The 19420-nt window shown below is 57.7% G+C and overlaps 1 protein-coding gene across 3 annotated transcripts in view; it reads left to right on the forward strand.

The window, feature by feature from the left end:
- The first annotated feature begins 528 nt into the window (after nucleotides 1–528).
- PXDN (peroxidasin) overlaps nucleotides 529–19420 on the forward strand; it is a 69882-nt gene continuing 50990 nt past the window's right edge. For 2 of the 3 annotated variants that reach the window (XM_045788889.2, XM_045788890.2), the window contains exon 1: nucleotides 529–728. In XM_045788889.2, the coding sequence (XP_045644845.1) occupies nucleotides 529–728 (200 nt within the window). Of the gene's footprint in view, nucleotides 729–4506; nucleotides 4741–19420 lie in introns of those variants that run through there. The other variant, XM_087863900.1, reaches the window with a different exon arrangement.

The following is a 19420-nucleotide window of genomic DNA, read 5'->3' on the forward strand; positions in this document are numbered from 1 at the left end:
GGAGGTCGACAGCTTGAGAGAGAGGAAGAGGGACAGAGAGAGGTAGAGCGCAGGAGAGAGAGAGAGGGAAAGTGAGAGGCCCCTTGGAACCGCGCCTGGAACAAAGTGAGCATTCTAAAAGCGCTTTTCTAAAACGACAAAAAAAAAAAACAAAAAAAAAACCTTTGCACACATGTGGAAAGCGCAGCTAGGCGAGAGGACGAGGCCCCCAGCTCCCAAGTGCAGACCTGAACTTGTCCCCGGGGCCCCATCAACCCTCTGCACCAGAGAGACTCCAGAGAGGGCTGCCGGCGGCCCCTCAGCAGGGACCGGGGCGCAGCAGCTTGACGCGGGGCCCGAGGTCCCGCCCCGCCCCGGCCCTCGGGGAGGGTGCGGAGGGAGGAGCCGCGCGCATGTGCACAGCTGGCGCCCCCCGCCCCCAGCGCACAGCTGGGACGTGGGCCGCGCGGGCGGGCGCAGTCCGGAGCCCGCAGGGTCGCGCGGGGCCCTCCTGGTCCTCTTGCGTCCGAGCGTCGCGCGCCCAGGGCCATGGCCGTGCGCCCCGCGGGCCCCGCGCGTCGCTGCCTCCTGGCGCTCGTGCTCTGCTGCGGCTGGGGGGCGCTGGCCACGGTAGCCCCGAAGCCGGGCGCCGGCTGTCCGAGCCGCTGCCTGTGCTTCCGCACCACCGTGCGCTGCATGCATCTGCTGCTGGAGGCCGTGCCCGCCGTGGCGCCGCAGACCTCCATCCTGTGAGTGCTGCGGGGGCGCGAGGCCGGGGTTCGGGGGGCCCGGGCGGGGAACCAGAGGGCGTAGGCGGGGCTGTGGGTCTGGGGGCCGGGCAGTGGCCCTCGGGCCTTTGTCCGCCTTGGCCCGGGCGCGGAGGGCGGACCTGAGCGCGGAGCGCGCGGCCTCCGGAGCTTCCTTTGTTAGCAGCTTGGAATCCCCGGCTGGACGGGGAAGATGTTGGGAGAGCCCGGGAGAGTCCCGCTCTCCTCCCCCGCCGGGCCCCAACCCTGATTGTTCGCGCCCCCTCCGCGCCCAGTTCTCCCGGCTCCCGCCCCTCTCCGTCCCCACCCAGCCCAAACGGGGTGTATCGCCCCCCTCCTCCCAGTCCCCTTCCCCTCCTCCTCTCCGTCCCCTCCTCCGCGCCTCCCCCTCCCGGTTTCCCTCTTCTGTTGGCTTCCCTCCTCCGCGCCCCCTTCTCCCTTGTGCGGCCGCTCTCGGTCCCCTCCTGCCCAAGATTGGTGCACCCCCGCACCTCCCCCTCCTCCAGGACAGCAGTAGCCCAGGCCCCTCTTTGGGGGACGTTCCCTCGCGGACCCTTCAGAGACCCGTAGCGGCGCCCTTTTCCCCGCATCCGCTGGGCGCCGAGAGGCTACTGCCCGGTATCCCCGGCTCGAGCGGCGCGCGTTCCCTCGGACCTTTCCTGTGCGGCAGCGAGCGCTGCAGCCCGGGTGCGGGTCAGCGAGTTCCGGGGCAGCTCGGGTGTAGACGGAGGACTCGGAGCGCGTTTCCGCCCGGGCGCGCCTCTCGCGGGGGTGCCGCACTCGCCGCCACTTGGCGCTCAAGTGGGTACAAAGTGTCGCGCACTTGGCCTCTGCGCGGCGCAGACACCGGTACCGACCTCGCCCCTCCCCGGAATGCCCCCTCCCCGGAGGCCGACCCGGACCCTCGGCTGTAGCCCAGGCCTAGTGCGCCCCGAGTTGGCTGCGGGCCCAGAGGTTTCCGGATGCGTCCCTGATTAGAAACTCTCCAAATCTGTAAAGGCAGGCATGCGTTTTAGGCGCCGACTGTGTCCGCGTCCTACAGCTGCCCTTCTGGATGCCAAAAATAGTTTCCACTTTTCTTGGCTGAGCCCGACCCATTTTGGCACCGCCCGAGAGCCTGCAAAAGTTGTAAAATCCCGAGCGAACTATGAAGTGGGCTGACAGCGTTGGGACTCTGAACCGAGTACATGCAGACCCCCTCTCAGGGGCCCTGACTCTGCACGACTCTGCAGGACTCTGCACGCAGAGCTTCTTCGGGGTCTTTGGCCCGCGTCATTCTCAGCAATGCTGTTCTTTCCAGAGAGAACTCGGTTTTCCTTCCAGAGGGTCTGTGAGGCCAGGCAAGGCGGATATCCAGCAGGGCATCACACTCTGACGCGCTCCCAGGCGGGCACAGCGAGGGTTTTCTGGGTATGGATAATATCTTTACTGAGTCAGTGTTAGAAAATTGGACCCTGAAGCCACTTTTCACATCTGGCCAGTACTGTGCTGTGCCGCCAGATCTTAATTGCTTTTTAAAAAGAACAGTATTTTAAAAAGTGAGGGTGACAGAATAAAAACGGGGTCTTTGGCTTACTGCGCACGGCGAAATTCTCCGTGGAAACTTAGTGTCTCTAAGATAGCCGAGGGTAGGCCTGGAAAGTGACATCACAGTGGACACTTGCAAGATTTCCAGAAAGCTTTCATGTGCATAAACTTTATATTTTCTTGGGTTTTGATAGTTTTGGAAATGTTTTGAAAGGCGCATGCGTAGTCTTGGGATTCTGGGAGGCAGGCTGGACAGATGCTCTGGTGACCAGGTCCCTTATGGAAGGAAGCGGACTCCTCAGATTATTGGTGAGATGAACACAGCCCATGGCCAGTGTGCAGGCTCAGGGCCAGGAGAGGGGGCCTGCCCCTGGAGACCCTGGGACCAGGGCTGGGCTGACTCCTGACGTGATAGGTTCCACTGGGGGCACATTCTGCAGGTCACTGGGCCCTGGACTGAGGTCACAGGAGCAAGGTAGTGATGGTGAGGGCACAGGCTTTCGGAAACAGAGGGGACAGTCCAGATGGGAGCACGGGAGGGGGGGATCAGGAGATGAAGAGGAAGGCCGGTCTGAGGTGCCCCGCTGCCCGTCCCTGGGGCCCAGTCCCGTAGGGTAGACTGGGAGCTTGGTAGGTGCGTCACATCATAAACTGCTCATGCAGAAATATTTAATTTTCCTTTGTGGCTTGTCTCCCAGCTCTCTGCTCTCATACAACACGATCATTTTTTTCTATTTTTTAAAAAAATATTTGGTGGAAATTGGGAACTTAAAAATATGAAGATAAAGGCAGAACCTGGCCCCCAAATTAGCTGGACCGTGTGACCCTCCATCATCCCTTTGCTTTCAAGACCTCCCTGTCGCCCCCCCACCCCAAGAAAAGATGGACTCAGAGCCCCTGGATGTCTGACACTTCCCACGGCGTTCGGGGAGTGAGTTCAGGCAGGCAGGTCCTGGGTTGCTGAGATTCGCTCCTGGTCTGAGCTGTGGAAATCACTGGTCTGTGGCCACCCTGGGATTCCGGTTTGCTCTGAGCCCAGCTTATACCCGCTGGCAGTGTCGCTGGTGTTCTGGAAGGAACCGCAACGGCCCCCCTGGTCTGGAGCCCAGGGCCGCGGGTGCCCACTCTGGTCTGCGGCCCTGCCCCTCTCCCACCTCCGGGACTCCTTCCCCACCAGCCGCACTTCTGCAGGAAGGCCTGTTTCAGTTTTCAATGTTCTGGTCTGTGCAGCACCACAGTAGAAGCTTGTCCCCACGATAATTAAAAAGCGAGGACAAAAACGGTGACACTGCTGCCCTTCTTGCCCTGCTGTGGGGTTCTGGCCTCCGGCTGGTGGGCCCTCCGCCCTCCCCACCCTCCCCCAACCTCTTTCTTTCCCTGTAGCCTCCATTGTGAGGTCATGGGAATCTACTCCAAAACTGACATCCATCAGACAGCCCGGGCCATGCCAGACCACTGTCCATGTGACAGGAAGCCCTGGGGCGGGAGGCAGCCCGGGGACTTAGCCCAGCCCCAGAGTAGGCAGGGGGCTGCGGCAGCCTCAGCTCCCTCCCGCATGCAGCCCCACGCAGGGGCGCAGTGGTCCCAGGGAGCGCTGGGGAGCGCGGGCCTGCTGGCAGGGTGAGGACAGCAGCTGGGTGCAGGGCCCACTGGCCCTGTGGCTCCGCGGGAAGCAGCTAGGAGTGCCCGCAACACTGGGTACCTGGGGGCCCCAGTGCTCCCGCCTCATGGGTGGGGACCCCAGCGTTCTGCAGGCCCCTAGCCGCCCTCTTTCGTCCCTCTCACGGCCTCCCTTAGTCCCGGGCCCCTGGAGATGAGTCCCCCCCCCCGAATCCCCCCCCTCCCTGGCAGCTCCCCAGACCTGGCTGTCTGGAGAATCTCCTTTCCCACCCACTTCCCTTTGCACAGGGATGGAGTCCCGCTCACAGGGGTTCAGCAGAAACGTGTCGGAGGACTGGGAAGTGGGGGCCGGCAGTGGAGGGCCCTCCCGCTTCTCTTCTCTCTGCACTTCCGCGCTGTCCCTTCGGCTCACAGGAAGCTCCTCACTCCTGACCCTGCCCTCCGGGACCGCCTCAGCTCCGGGGGAGGCTGGCCTGAGGATTGCAGGGTCAATGTGGGCCGTCTGGGCTCTGCAGGACCCTTGGGAGCAGTGTTTAAGTCGGAGCCTTTGGCTTACTTAAAACGAGTTCCTGATTTTCCTTTTAAGGTCCTGGTTAGGATGAAGTCAGAGTCTTTATTATCACAGCTCAAATGTGTTTGACAAGTACTGCAGGAAATCGTAAGGTGTCGGCAGTCTGTCTTCACCAGTGGGGATGGACCCACTCCCTGCCTCGGCTGACTGCTCGTCGGGTCCGTGCGCCCGGTGGCCGCTGGCCGTCACTTGCAGAGTGGCCGGTGTGCAGAGGTCAGAAGGCGAAACCCTTCCGAGTTCAGGACGAGCTCCGAGAGGGACCTTCCCTTGGAGAGCGTGAGTCTGGCATTTCCCATCCGGGAGTAGGTTCTGTGTGCGGTTCGGGTGTGTGGAGAGCTAGCTTCCTCCTCGTGTTTTCATCCAGTCAAGGCAGTAGCTGGAAAAGGACTGCTCGTCAGCCCCTGTGACTCGGACTCCAGAAGGCCGCTGGGCCCTGACCTCAGCTCGGCCGCAGGGCACGTGCTGCTCAGGCTTCACTGGGCTTCCTTCTCTGCCTGGTCCCGTGACTCGGTTTCTCCCCGGAGAGGTGCCTGGCAGCTGTGGGCTTCCCTTTGGAGGCCTGGGTGCAGCACGAGGGACTCGGTGTCCAGGCACAGGCTCTGGGAGCCGTTCTGGAGCCCAAAGGAGTCGGCTGTGCTTGGTGTACGGGCCAGAGGCGGCCGAGGGCCCACGGCCCGGAGGAGACACCGGTGATCCTGGCGAGTGAGTGTTGGGCAGACACAGGAGCTCTCTTCTGGACTGAGTGAGGGTTCAACATTACAAGTGTCAGCAGAAACAGGGAGAAAATTCCAGTCTGCAGAACTGATCTCCTCCATTTGAAAACCAGGTAGAAGTCTGGCTTGCGCTGGGCTGGTGCCCACTGGCCAGGTAAAGTTTCCTCCTTCTGAAGGGAGATGCTGGGCTCTCTCTTGTGCGTCCACAGCAGGAAGAAACTGGAATAGATGCCCGCGGGGCGGCCCAGCTCTGCCGTCAGAGCGTGGGGCTGTGAGGGGGTGCTGGCCCCCGGACTCCACGAGCCGGACCCCGCGTGCCGCGTGAGCCCCGTGTCAGCCCGAGTAAGGTCTCCTGAGGCTGCCGTCCAGCCCTGGTGCACTCAGCCCTTAATGGTGACACTTTCCAGACATGTCTGGGGTATGCAGGAAAATACCAGGGAATGCAGTTTACTTAAAAACACATTTTGTGGTGAATTCCATGTAAAAGCAAAGAAACTTCCCTGAATTTGAGGCTTCTGCAGCCGCCCGCTCGGTGCCCATGCCACGGCTCGCCCCGTGTGGCCGCCCCCCCCCCCCAGGAGCAGGTGGCTCTGTGTGCTCCGGTGTGCGGACTCCGAGTCCGTCCCCGGGCACGAGTGGGGCTTTACTGGTGCGAACGATAATCTCACCGACAGCTTGAAATCTTCCACATCGATCATTCCAATGGTTTATATTTTTGCTTTGAAGTTAATTTTGAAAGATGGAAGTTGCAGGTTCTCCTTCCTGGCCCCTGGGCTTCTCTCCAGATGTCTCATGTCCACCATCAGCCTCATGGACAAAACCTGAGACATCGCCAGACATGATTACTCAGGTTCAATTAAAACAAAAAAATTACTGGTGTGCCGTAAATCGTAAAGGGCGGGAAAGCCGAGGAAGAGCTTCCCCTGTTCCCTCTGGGGGCCCCTTTGCCTGGCTGGCGGACATCACTCGTCTCCTGATTTTTCCTTTACTCTGGAACCTGTTACTTCTCTTTCTCCACATTCTGGGGGGTACACAGCCTCACCCAAAGATCCCCAGTGAAGAAAGAATGACCAGACCCCCTCCGTGTGTCCCAGGCACTCTGTCCTTCTGTAGGCTTTTCTTGGGCCCCTTTTTCCAGCGGCTTGTTCCAGACCTGGCTGCCCAGTGATCTTCAGCCCCTGAAGGTGGGGGTCAGGCCGTCCTGCCGCGCGCGGAAGCCCAGCCCTGGGCGGGAGCAGGCCTGCTCTGGAGCCTGGGAGCTCAGAGGTTCACCAGGATTGTCTGGGCTTTTGTTCTAGGGTCAGGTGTGAAGGGGAAGGTTAACCACTGATTAGGCCCTTTTTTGACCTTTGTCCGGGTGAATTTTCACTTAAGAAGAAAAGCCTGATTGAGACACGATTAACATTGTAAGAGCTGCACCTGTGCAAAGTGGTAAGTGGTGACCTGCTCCTTCCTGTGAGGCCGGCACCACAATCCGGACCCAGAAGCTGCCTGCCCCCCCAGCTCCCTGCCCCTCCCTGCCCAGCTCCCTGCCCCTCCCTGCCTCTCCCTGCCCCCTCCCTGCCCAGCTCCCTGCCCCTCCCTGCCCCCTCCCTGCCCTGTTGGCTGCATTGAGGTTCCTGGGTCTGCCTTCACGGGGTCCTGCTCTTTGTTCTCCTTCCTGGAATGTCTTTGTCTGGTTTGGGCGTATCAGGGGTCAGTCTTGCCTCCTGGGGTGGCTTCGGGAACATTCCTTGCTTCTCCATGTTGGGGGCAGTGTGGGTAGAACTGGTCTTAGTTCTGTCTTCAGTGTTTGCAGGGCTTCCTGGGGAAGCCTGGTCGGGCTTCGGGTTGTCTTCGCAGGAAGGTTTGAAAGGGCAACGTGGGTCCTCCCGTGAGCCTGGGCTGCTCGGGGCGGCGTGTTGTTCCTGAGTGAGCTTTGGTGGACTGCGGCTCCCACGGAGCTGGTCCACGTCACGCGAGTTCTTGGATCTGTCACCCCCTGACCCTCCCAGGAATCTCCACAGACACCGCTTCTCTTGCTCCTGGTGAGAGAATCGGCCTCTTCTATTTACTGACCAGTCTGCCGGGAGCTTTATCAGTTCCACTGATCTTTGCAAAACCTCACTTTTGGATTCATTGGTTTTTCTCTTCTGTTTTCTGTTTTATTAGTTTCTGCTGTGACCTTTGTTATTTCCGTTCTTCTCTGGACCCCGCTTGTCCTGGTCTTGTGCCTGCGCGCATGCCCTGGTCGGCGCCCCGCTGAGCGCTCCGTGCTCCGCGCATTCCCTCCGGTCTTACGTCAGCCACACAGTCCTGCGAGTCCCCTGCCTCAGTCTCCCCAGAAGCACAGCACCGTCCCCGCTCCTAGGCAGGGACCGGGATGCTTGTGCGGTCTCAGGGATCCTGTCCTCTGTTGGCTGATCTGTGCTGTCCTCACAACGCTCGTTTGTGTATTTGGGGAGCTTTTGGTGGCTTCAGACGGGAGAGCAAGTCCAGCCCCTGTAATTCCATCTTGTTCGAAAGCGTGAGTCCCCATTCATTTTTGTTTCTAATTTTAAAAAGGAAACAACAAACTTTAAATTCTTCTGCAATAACATGTATTAAAAAGTAAAAATTAGAAGGAAATAACCACTGGGTTCACCTGCCCACGTCTAGATTTACGCTTAGGAACTGTTGGCCGCTGCTAGTTCCCTTTTGCCTTGGGGTGCTGTCGGTCTGGGGGCGTCGCCGCAGCTGCTGTAAGGAGCACTCCCCGTCTCCGTGGGCTGAAACAACCTGAGTGTTTACTGCACTCACAGACCGCTGTGTGGACGCTCCGGCTTGGGCAGCTGTCCTTGGGGGTTCTGCTCCGAGCCAGGGGGCGGCACACCATGGCTGTGGATAGCTGCCCATCCTGGGGTAGGCTGGTCTGTACCAGAAACTCCCACGCCCCGTCACTGACGTCGTAGCCAGGGCCCCTTCCAACCACACACGCAGAGCTGCGAGTTGGGACGCGCCAGGATACTTACATCTGACTCTTTAAGCAGGTGCTTGTTGTGACAGTGACTCACGGACCCAGGCTCTGGCCGTCCTATCGCTCTGCGGCCCTTACCTCCTGGCCCTCCACGCTGTCCCAGCAGCGGGGAGAGGGTGAGACAACCTGGGGAAGGCCTCGCGTGCTGGGTGCTGCCCCCTGTCCCAGCCCAGGGAATGCCGCTTAGTGTGTGCCCGGGAAGGGCCAGTGCATTTTGGGCATTTCCTGAGTTTCTGCCTCCGCTGTGCTGTACTCGGTCGTCTGTCATGCCTGTGTTCCTCGTCAAGCCCCTCATCCTGTGCCCTCCGCCACGGGCGCTGCCGCGCACGCGCATCGAGCCTCTCCGAGCTCTCGCCCCTTCTGTCCCCGAGGTCTGCTGGCCACGGGGCTCTGTGCACCGTGACTCCAGGGCTTCCCCCCGGACCCCTGCTCGCTTCGCTCTGGGCTGCAGCACGTGCCACCGCGGGTACATGGGGGCTGTCAGCTTGCCCCCTCTTCTTCTGACAAAGAATTTTGTTATTTGGGGTTAATGGCAGTTTGTTTATCCCCCATCGAGAGTTGCCTGGTGTGATCGTCTTCGGTGGGTGGAGAACAGGCCAGTGATAGTGAGTCCGACGTCAGAGCCACATCTCCCGGGAGCCGGCTGTGAACTGCAGACTTCTCCCAACGGCGGCAGATTTGGGCTTGCGTCCGTCCCGTGTGCATACAGAGGTCGGGCGCCAAGGAGTGGGGGGCGGAAGGAGAAAACCCAAGAGGCATAGGACCTCAGGTTGGGTTGTGAGCTTCTGTGTTTCCGAGGTTCCTACTCTGGATCGAACCCGTGCTGCTCCTGCAGCCCGCGTGCCACGTCGCATGTCACCCGGGATTGTGCACGTGCCCCTGCCCGCAGGACCCGGCTCTTCCTGTTTACTTCGTGTAATTCTGGAGTTGTGCATGAATGTGTGAGATCTTTGGCCTCGTGCCGCACGGCCTTCGGTCTTCGGCGCCCTCAAGTGGTCGCTGTTCACCCCGGCCGGGCGCGGAGTCCCTTAGAAGCAGGGTGGGCCGCAGAGCCCTTCCCGCTTGCAGGAAGGTGGGCCACGTTTGCGCCACGAGCCAAAGCAGAGGAAGCTGTGAGACCTGCCTTCTTGCCCACTCACTGCACTGTCCAGTGTACGGTTCTTACAACATTTTGGAAGTTTTTATGCAAGTTGTACATGTTCAGAACAGAAAAATGTGAAAATACGCATGAACACAGCACAACAAATTACTCGTTTTCTTATCATTAGAGGAAACTTAACAGACGGGGCTTGCCGGTCAGACGCACACGTACCCACACATTCACGTGGGTTGGGTGTGCACGGAAGTATGTGTGTGTCTGTGTCTTTAGGACGTGTAGCCACGTCTGTCTCTGTGTTTGCCCTCTGTCCGTCTGCATTAGTCCATCCATGTCTTCTGTCCACCATTTATATACCTGTCTGTGTCATCCCTCTATCTTCATTCATCTTTCCATCCATCCATCCGTCCATCTGTCTGTTTTTCCATGTATCTACCCATCTATCTTTGTACCTTCTGTACCATCCATCATCCATCCATCCTTCCATCCATCCATTTATCCATCTGCTATCTGTCCATCTATTTATGTAACCATTTATCAGTTAATCCATCCTATCCACCTATCTGTCCATACAACTGTCTTTCTGTCTGTCTATCTATCCATCTATCCATCCATCCATCCATCTAGCTGAGCATTGACCCCTTACCTGCCGCAGAGCTAACCCAGTCAGATCGAGGGGCGTCTAACGGAGAGAGTGCAGTGCTTTCGCCGTTGCCATGGCTGGTGCGAAGCGCGGTGCACGGGCACCTCTCTGATGCCTGCCCCGTGGAAATGCGGTGCGTGCACCCGTGTTGCCTTGCTCAGTAAGGACACGTTAGTCATTACGATTTGTCTACTCTCTTGAAGACTTTGATGTCAGTTTGGACTGACAGTCGCGTTGTCACCCCGAGAACCTGCCCTGGGCTGCCGCTCGACACCTGGGCTTCTGCTACCGGAGTCAGTATTTATGGTTGATCCTCGTTGGCAGTGGTGACGTTTGTGAAGTCACTGCAGACGCTGGATTGGTAAACACTGACCCGTTGGTCCAGGAGACGTACAGGGCCAGGTTCCTGGGAGCCCCTTGTCACACTTCCCTCAGCCGGTCAGTAGATGACCTTATTGTGTACGTGCTTCTGTTTGCAGACACTTGATGCAGACTTCCACTTGATTAAGCATGAGCTCGACGTGAGTAAAGCTCATCTCACACCCCCGTTTCCTCCTGAGACACGTGAGGGTGTCTCGAACTCAGGAGCACTAGACACCAGCACCGTGCTTGGGGGCAGTTCTAAGCTGCAAAGTCACCAAAAGAAAGCACACAATGCAGACAATTTAGCACTCGGTGGCCGGTGAGAAGGACGCTGTGTCCAGCTGGGGCAAGAAGAAGCAGGCAGAGGGCCACCTTGCTCCGCCACTGCGGGGAACGTGAGCAGTCAGGCAGCTCAGCCTCTCCACCGCCCCCGCGTGTCCTTGACTGACCACCAGAGCTCCGCGAGTATTGATATTAGGGTCACAAATAGATGTTAGTGAGTGGGAAAATTCCGAATTTGGAATCTCCGAATCATGAGGATTGAGTGTGTTCTCCGGTGTTCTGGGTAGAGACGCCGACAACTGAGGGGCGAGGGAGGGGCCCCCCAGTGTAGATACCGCGGTCCCACTCACCACTGGGAGACCTTCTCAGTCTGGACCACGGTTTCTGGGAGGTGCTGGGAACAAGGAAGGTCCCTGCAGAACATGGAAAACCTGACTTGTGAGCGACTTAAAAGTCATGACATTTAGTTACTATTTAGAAATGTCCTAAGGACCCCACCGTGGGGGGCACTCCAGGTGAGGTGCTGGACATCAGAATGAACCAGGCTGCCGCCCGGTTTCCAGCATGCCGTGGTTGGAGGGCAGGGGGACGACTGCACGGAGACCAGGGTGTGCGACGCTGGGGGCTGGCCTTGGGGATGGCGGGTGAGGAAGGACGGGTCTTTACCGGAGGGCTGAGGGAAAGTAGGCCGAGTGGGACCCTGTGGCAGGCTCGGGGTGTGCCCTGCCCAGAGCTGAGATCCTGGTGCCATGCTTTCGGGGGTGAGCTCATTCACCCCGGGAAGCCTCGGTTTCCCCATCTGTAGGGGCATCCGAGCAATAAGGAAGGTATGCGTGTGGCTCTGCGAACACAGCTTGGCTCGCTGGATGCGTTTACTGTGGGGACTTGTTTTACCACAATTTGAGTGTGTTAAATTAACTGTGGGGCTGCGGCAGCGGAGCCCGGGGTCGGGAGCGCCCCTCTGCTAGGCCCGGGCAGGAGGGATCTGCGGTGCTGGGGATAGCCCCCATTCCTCCTGCTGGGCGCGGGCCGTGGGCTGTCAGGCCGCCACCGTTCTGTACGTGGTGCGTGTACTTCGAGGCCGACACTGCAGTTCAGACAGGAAATACCACTGAGCGTAATTTTCAGTGCATTTCAGAAATGCGGTTTTCTCTAGCAGACCAAACCCAAACCTTCAGAAAGCATGACATTGACCCCATGTGGACAGCACCCGCAAGGACCCGGGAAGCCCTCGGTCCCGCCCAGCCTTTGCGAGGTGCCCCTCTGGCACCTAACCAGCAGACGTCTCATGCTGGTTACTGGCTGAGGACGAAGGACAAGAACAGAATTCAGAGTTACTCTAAGAAATGGGAGTCCACATAGTCTGTGTTGCCGTTGCAAGGATGGAGCTCTTGGGTCACCGTTTTCTCCTTCTGTGGGGACATAAAGCTTCTCCAGCTCGTGGGCAGGCAGAGTGCGTCCCTCAGAAGTGTTGCGGAGAGAAGCCTGACTTTGCGGACACTGAGAGTGTGAGTCACCAGAGGACAAAGCTGCAGCTCGTCCGAAGTCCTCGTCCAGCTCATGCCTCACTTCCCTTCACAGCTTCCGCTGGGGAAGGAGAAGCTGGGTTAGGCTCATCGCTTCCTGGACTGGAACAGTGTTTCTGGGATTCTGCAACCAGCTGTGCAGCCCTTCAGCTTTCAAAAATAGCAGTCAAAGTGGATACAGTTAGTCATCATTGTTATTTACTCAGACATGTGGGATGTTTGTGTTGGCATGGCAACAGGTGTCTAAATATTAATCTTGAGCATTTGTTTTCTTGCGGATTTTTTGTTGTGTAATTTTCTTACATCAGTGTCTGTCACCCACCCCATTAATCCAGTCATCCATCCTTCTTCTGTCTTCACATTCATTCATCTACCCACCCACCCACCCACCAACCCATCCATCCATCCGCCTTCCTGTCCAGCCATCCATCCATCCATCCGTCTGTCCATCCATCCATCCATCCATCCATCCATCCATCCATCCATCCATCCGTCTGCCCACCTGTCCGTCCATCCATCCATCCTTCCGTCCATCCATCCGTCCATCTGCCCACCTGTCCGTCCGTCCATCCATCCATCCATCCATCCACCCACTCATCCATCCATCTGCCCACCTGTCCATCCGTCCATCCATCCATCCATCCATCCATCCATCCATCCATCCGTCTGTCCATCCATCCATCCATCCATCCATCCATCTGCCCACCTGTCCGTCCATCCATCTGCCCACCTGTCCGTCCATCCACCCATCCTTCTGTCCGTCCATCCGTCCATCTGCCCACCTGTCCGTCCATCCATCCATCCATCCATCCATCCATCCACCCACTCATCCATCCGTCCATCCATCCATCCATCCATCCGTCCGTCTGTCCATCCATCCATCCATCCATCCATCCATCCATCCATCCATCCGTCCATCCATCCATCCATCCATCCATCCTTCCGTCCATCCATCCGTCCATCTGCCCACCTGTCCATCCATCCATCCATCCATCCATCCACCCACCCACCCACCCATCTATCTGCCCACCTATCCATCCATCCATCTATCCATCCATCCATCCACCCACCCACCCATCCATCCACCCACCCACCCATCCATCCATCTGCCCACCTGTCCATCCATGCATCCATCCATCCATCCATCCATCCATCCACCCATTCATCCATCCACCCACCCATCCATCCGTCTGCCCACCTGTCCGTCCATCCATCCATCCATCCATCCACCCGCGCACTTGTCCATCCATCCATCCATCCATCCATCCATCCATCCATCCATCCATCCACCCACCCATCCATACTCATCCATCTGTCGACCCACCCACATACTCATCTACCTCTCCATCCATCTGCCGTCCTGTTCATCCCTCCCTCCCTCCTTACTGGCATCCCCATAGTGTCAGGCATTGGTGCTGAGACATGCACACCCTGCTGCTGGGGGGCTCCCTGTATAGGGGGCAGGCTGCACCTGCCGTGCCCTCCATGTGTGATGGCCGTGTACCTCCGTCCTGACACAGTCCAGTCCCTGTTCCTTCATTCCCTCTCATGGGTCAGGAGTGGGATTGGAAGCCTGTCTAGAGAGACACAGGAAAGGGAATGGTTGTGGAAAGAACGTTCTGTAGACCCAAGCCTCTTTTCTCCTAAGCTCAGAATGCACCAGCTTTGAAATCCCTCTTCCTTGGGGTGCCTGGGTGGTCAAGTCGGTGATGTATCTGATTCTTGGTTTTGGTTCAGGTCGTGACCTCAGGGTTGTGGAATTGAGCCCCACATGGGGCTCTACACTCAGGGTGGAGTCTGCTTGAGACTCTCTCTCTCTCTCCTTCTCTCTCCCCCTCTCTCCCACTCTCTCCCCCTCTCTAATAAATAAATAAACAAATAAATAAATAACAATAAATAAAAACAAAAGATTAAAATCCCAGTTCGTCGTCATTTTCTTGAGCCACAGAGAAGCCTTCTAATTCCTCGGAGCTTTCCCGGCGGTCCAAGTGTAGCAGGCTTCTCGACTCCTGAGGGATGACGTCCTGCAGAGAGCTATGTGAGTGGTTGGTCGTCAGCGCCTTCCAGGCTCCTACGCAGCGTCTGGAGGCTGGGGAGGGGCCAGCTCAGTGCACAGTGGGGGCTGCGTTTGGCTTCACGTGTTCTCACTGGGGAAGGACTCTGAAGATCAGGACAGAGGAAGAAGGTGGCCCCACCGCGGAGCTGCGGGCCAGGCAGGCTGAGCACGCAGAAGAACCTTGATCAGAAGGAACAGGTCCCCGTGGCAGACTTCCAAGAGGGGCTTCCTTGGCTAGGGTGTATTTTCCTTCTCTTTGGAAGGTGCCTGTTGGTGTCCCCTTCCCTCAGAAGCCTTTCCTGACAATTCACCCCAAACCCATCTGTTGTGAGCACCTTTTGTGGTTAATTATCCCATGTTCCTTTGTCCTGGGGTAGTTTTTGATGGATGAAACTATCTTATTTAGCATTCTAAAATGTTTTCTTCTCCAGCAATTAATTGAGTTGCATTTCTTGTCTTCCTAAAACTTCGTTCTGTGTGTAGGAAGCCCTTTGGGTGAGATGTTGTCAGAGCCTCTTGGGTGGACCGTGAATTGTTTGCTGTCCGTATTTATTGATTCAATTTTATGACCCATTTCCTCAGTGTAGGTGATTAAAACACAGCCTGATGTGAGACTTAGAAAAGCAGCAAGCAAAAATGAATCTGCTTTGCTAGAGCCTGAAGTCGGCTGCTTCTTGGGCTTGGTTTGTGCTGACAGACTGACTGCTTACCAGTCGGCGAAGATTGGGTGAGTGCCCAGTGGGATAACATGATTTATCCATTTATTTTGCTGAACTCAGAGAGCAAGCTCTGTCTCTCCCTCTCTGCAGGAATGATCTCAATTAACCCGTTCAGCTGTTTAAATTATGATACTTGTTGCAGTAAGTAGACTACACTTCAGTGTGGCTGGGTGTCTCTGATGGTTAATTTTGTATATCAGCTTGGCTGGGCCACAGCACCCATATATTTGGTGAAACATTACTCTAGACTTTACTAAGTCAGTAGCCTTTGAGCAAAGCAGATTATCCTCCACAGTGTGGGTGGGCCGCATCCAAGCAGTTGAAGGGCTTAGGAGAAAAGGTTGGGGTGCCCTGAGGAGAAAGGAATTCTGCCGGCAGAAAGCCTTGGGACTCAGACAGCACTTCTTTCCTGGGTCTCCAGCCTGCTGGCCCATCCTGCAGATTCTGGACTTGCCAGCCTTCCATACTGAATGTCTCCACGAGATAAATACCCCCTCCTGTATGTGTATGTACGCGGACACGCACGCGGACACACACACACACACGCACGACCTGTTGGGTCTGTTTCTCCAGACAAGCCTGACCCATGCAGCGTCCTTGTTGTGTGTCCCATGACCCTGGTTGTCCCAGCCACAGCTGGGTGGATCTGGTGGGCACCTGACCAAGGACAGTCAGTCCATGTGCTGGCCAGTTGCTGATGGTCAGGCCTAGCCTTGACCCAGAACAGACGGCTCTCTGGGGAACTGGAACTAGAAAATATTAAGGGAATAAACAGCTAGCAGCGGGTGCCGGCACCAGCAGGCTGTGGCCGCAGAGGGTTCAGAGCAGCGGTAAAAGCCGTGCTGCAGGCACAGAGCCCTGAGGGCGCAGAGAGGTGGCCGGAGCGTGCCCCCGCGCCCCAGGTGACTTCCGCGCCCCAGAGAGGAGCAGGTATCCGCACGCCCCTCTGCTCCTGCGCAGGACCGCGAGTCCTTAAGTGGGTTTTCATTACTTGAGCCCAAAGGAGTAGGAAAAACTTGAAAACTTTGTTTTAAAACATTTTCCCAAAACGGAAGGAGCCTCCCATTTTTTAGTTATGTATTATTATGTAAGCAAGACCATTCATTTAAGAAGACTTTTAAAGCCCATTAAGGACAACCAGAGAAATACTTGTAATCTTGCTGCCCGTGTGCTTGGGCATAGAAATTTGGCCATTTCCGCCTACACGTCTGTGTGTTTCTGGACTGTCGGGTTGCTCATTTTCTGCAAGATCTTCCGCTCACCAGTCCCCAGCCCCACGGCGTTGGTTGCATTTCTCTGCCCCTGCTTTCCCGTGTGCTGAGATCAGAGTGGTGACCGAAGATGTCTCTTTGGCGGCACGAGCTGGTCCCCATTCGGCTCTCTCCTGCTCACCCTCGAGGCGGTCATTTTCTGTGTGACAATCGTTGCCATGACCCGCTGAGCACCTGCCAGTAGCCCCGCTTTTCGGGGAAGGAGACCAGCCGTGGTTGTGGGGCTCAGGAGAGAGCCCCTCCGGTGGCAGGTCAGGGGAGAGCCAGGGTCCCAGCGGGCTGCCCGCACTCAGGACACCGTGCGCGGTGCTTCTCGGGGACACGTGCCTCAAGTGTGTGCATCGGGGTGGGAGCGTGGTCTCGCCTGGCCGGCCCGGCGCTCAGAACGCGTGCCAGGGACTCGTCTGAGGGTGCGGTCTGAAGAGGGAATCCTGACTGGGTGCAGAACCCGCCTGTACGGACCCCTTCTGTGGGGTTCCTGCCGCACGGCGGCCGTGGGGGCCGGAGTGCTGGGCCCTTCCTGCCCGGCGGCTCCTCGGCACCCTGTTGTTCCCACCTCCTCTGGGTCCCCTTTGCCCTTTGCACTCTGGCGGGCACCGTTCCCAGTGCTGGCAGGCGTCCACCCTGGTTAGGTGCCATCTGGTGGCCCGCCTGCTCCCTCCCCTCCCCAGCCCCGCCTCTCACTTCCCGCAGGCTGGTCGGAATTATGGACAAAGGGACAGTGACTCAGAGCAAGCAGGCCCCGGGCCGCCCGTGAGCTTAGTGGGGAAGGTTAGTATAGGAGGTTAGTGGGATTTGTTGGTGGGACGTTAGTGGTAGTTGGTTAGCGGGTGGGCTAACGTGGGCCAGTGGGGCGGGTGAGTAGAGAGCGTCGATGCGGTAGGCGCGTTCACAGATTATCCCGGAGGAGCAAGTTTGTCAGTGGGTTGGCGGCTTCTGTGGGTGGTAACAGCCGGCTAGTCCGCGTCGTGGGCGGTCTTGCAGGTGGGGGCCGCGCAGCAGTGTGGGCGCCGGTTTGCAGGGCACAGACCAACCCTGTACGTCAGTGCAGTCGACCTCGGGTTCCAGGGACCCAGCGCAGCCGTCTCAGAGCTCGTTTCAAGCCAGGGTCCCCTCTGCGCCCCACACCGGGGCTGGAGGATGTGCTGGGGAGGCCGGCTACCGTGTCACGCCTGGGCTCTCTGTGGTGGCTGTGCTCACATCCGCGGTGAGGCACTGTTGGTTCTGACGTGTCCATGCCCCGGAGAGCACCGTCACAGTCACCACCATCCCCCTGCCCCTGCCCCTTTGCATCCCCCCCTTGGCTCCGGCCCCACCCCAGGCTCTGAGAGCCACGGGCTGGTGTCTGTGGCTCAGGAGAGGGGGGCGGCTCGGGAGACCTGACTTATGTTCAGCTCATCGCGGTCTTTTCTCTTGTCTTTCTTCCTTTTATGGAGCAGTTGTGTGTAATTTTAGGTGTCTATGGTGAGGGTTTCTGTGTGCCCACGACGTCATTCTCATGCTGAGTTACACGAAACAGTCATGTGGTCTTGCACGCTCGGGAGATTTGCACACTCTGACCCACTCGGAGCGAGCAGAGAGCGTGTCCTGCTTCCTCTGTGTGCCTGCAGTGGAGACAGTCCTGGGTTTAGACGTGTCTGACCCGTGCAAAAATCAGGGATCAGAGATCCGGCCTCCTCAGTTTGCAATCACTGGTTTCCTGGATCAAGGAGGGTCTTACTTACCTTATCAGTCACTTGCATTTGAAGAGTCTCTGGAGTCACCTGGCCGGGGGGCCACGGCGCTGGGAGCGTCTGCCGTCTGCCCTCAAGACTGACTGAGAACATTGCCTCCCGGACGGCTGCTTTCCCGATACAAACAAGAGCAGCAGAACAGAAACTGAGCTGATCCACGTGTTTAAAGGTTTTTACCAAGTTTTGTTTTATTTGAAGGAAAGGACATGAGCTGTCTAAACAGTCGTTCACCACCCCGCTGTTTAATCGCACATTCTCCTTGGGTGGCCACTGGTTAGCCGGGCGCCGGCCCTGACCCCCGGTGTGCAGGGGGGCTCCGCAGGGGGGCTCGTAGCGGGGTGTGTACGTCCTGGCGTGACCGCACTGTCAGACAGTCACGGGTGCGGCACACGGGGATTCTCTCAGGGCAGTTCGACAGGTGCTTACGGACGGCGTGACGCAGACGGAACGATGGGCTGATGTTGATGTGTCACGTGCGGGAGAGCCTCCTGCCAGTTGCGGGAACGCGGTGAGCAAAGTCCGAGACCTTGGGGAGCGTGGGGTACGTTTGGGGACGTGGCTGACTGCAGCGTGTTGTGGGAGCGGGAGTGGCGGGACCCCGAGTGCCGAAGACCGGGGGCTCTGGGGGGGGAGGCCTGCTGGCCTGCAGGGTGGGAGAGGGGTGTCTTCCACAGGAAGTCCTCTGATTTCCGTGCTGGGCATCTGCGGTCGGTTCAGGCAGGAGCCCGTGAATGGACAGAAGCAGCCCCGCCCTTCAGCCCGTCAAGCCGCCGTTCTAGTCGGCTGGCTTTTTAGGAGAGAACTGTATTACTTGCAACAACATATTTTTTTTCAGTTTTATTTTTCATTTTATCCATATATACTTTAGTATGTATCTCTAAGATAAAAAACACCTTCAAAAATAACCAAATAATGCATCTAAAAATTAACAGTGATTTCTTAATATTGTCCGATATCCTGCCAGCGTTTCCCTTTCCCAACCACCCTGTGTGTGCACATCTGTGTGCATGTGTGTGTACGTCTGTGTGCATGCTTTGCACACGTGTGTGCACACATGTGCGTGTGTGCGGCCTGTAGACAGTCGGTTCGTTGCGGTCGGGATCCAGAGACCGTCTCCGTGCACGTGGCATTTGGTCGGCTTGTTGCCTGAGCTTTCCAATCCGCTGTCCGTGCGCATCTCCCTTCATTTCTTGCACAGCTAATGGATCGTGTGTCCTGCCGGTTTCCATGCCCTAGACTGTGGTGATGTGTTCTGTGCACAATGTGAGTCTAACCCTATCGTCCCACAGCTGCTCTCCGGGGCGCGAGAATCCGTCTTTACTTCTCCGGCAAGTGGACTTGTCGGTGGCGCGTCGCGACCGGTCACACGTGACTTGTGGCTGCTCTTCTTCCCTTGTAATGTTTGGACGGGTGGATCTCTGGTTTCCTGCGACGTCAGCCGCACTCAGTCCCCGAGATTCCCCCTCAGCAAACGCTCTGCCGCCTGATTCCGATTCTGGGACTGCTGCGTAGGACGTGCTGTGAGTGAGGGCTCCCCGCACCCACAGTTCGGCGGTCCG

This window comes from Ursus americanus, chromosome 7, assembly GCF_024610735.1.
Source record: "Ursus americanus isolate L20-20 chromosome 7, mUrsAme1.1.p, whole genome shotgun sequence".
NCBI lineage: Eukaryota > Metazoa > Chordata > Mammalia > Carnivora > Ursidae > Ursus > Ursus americanus.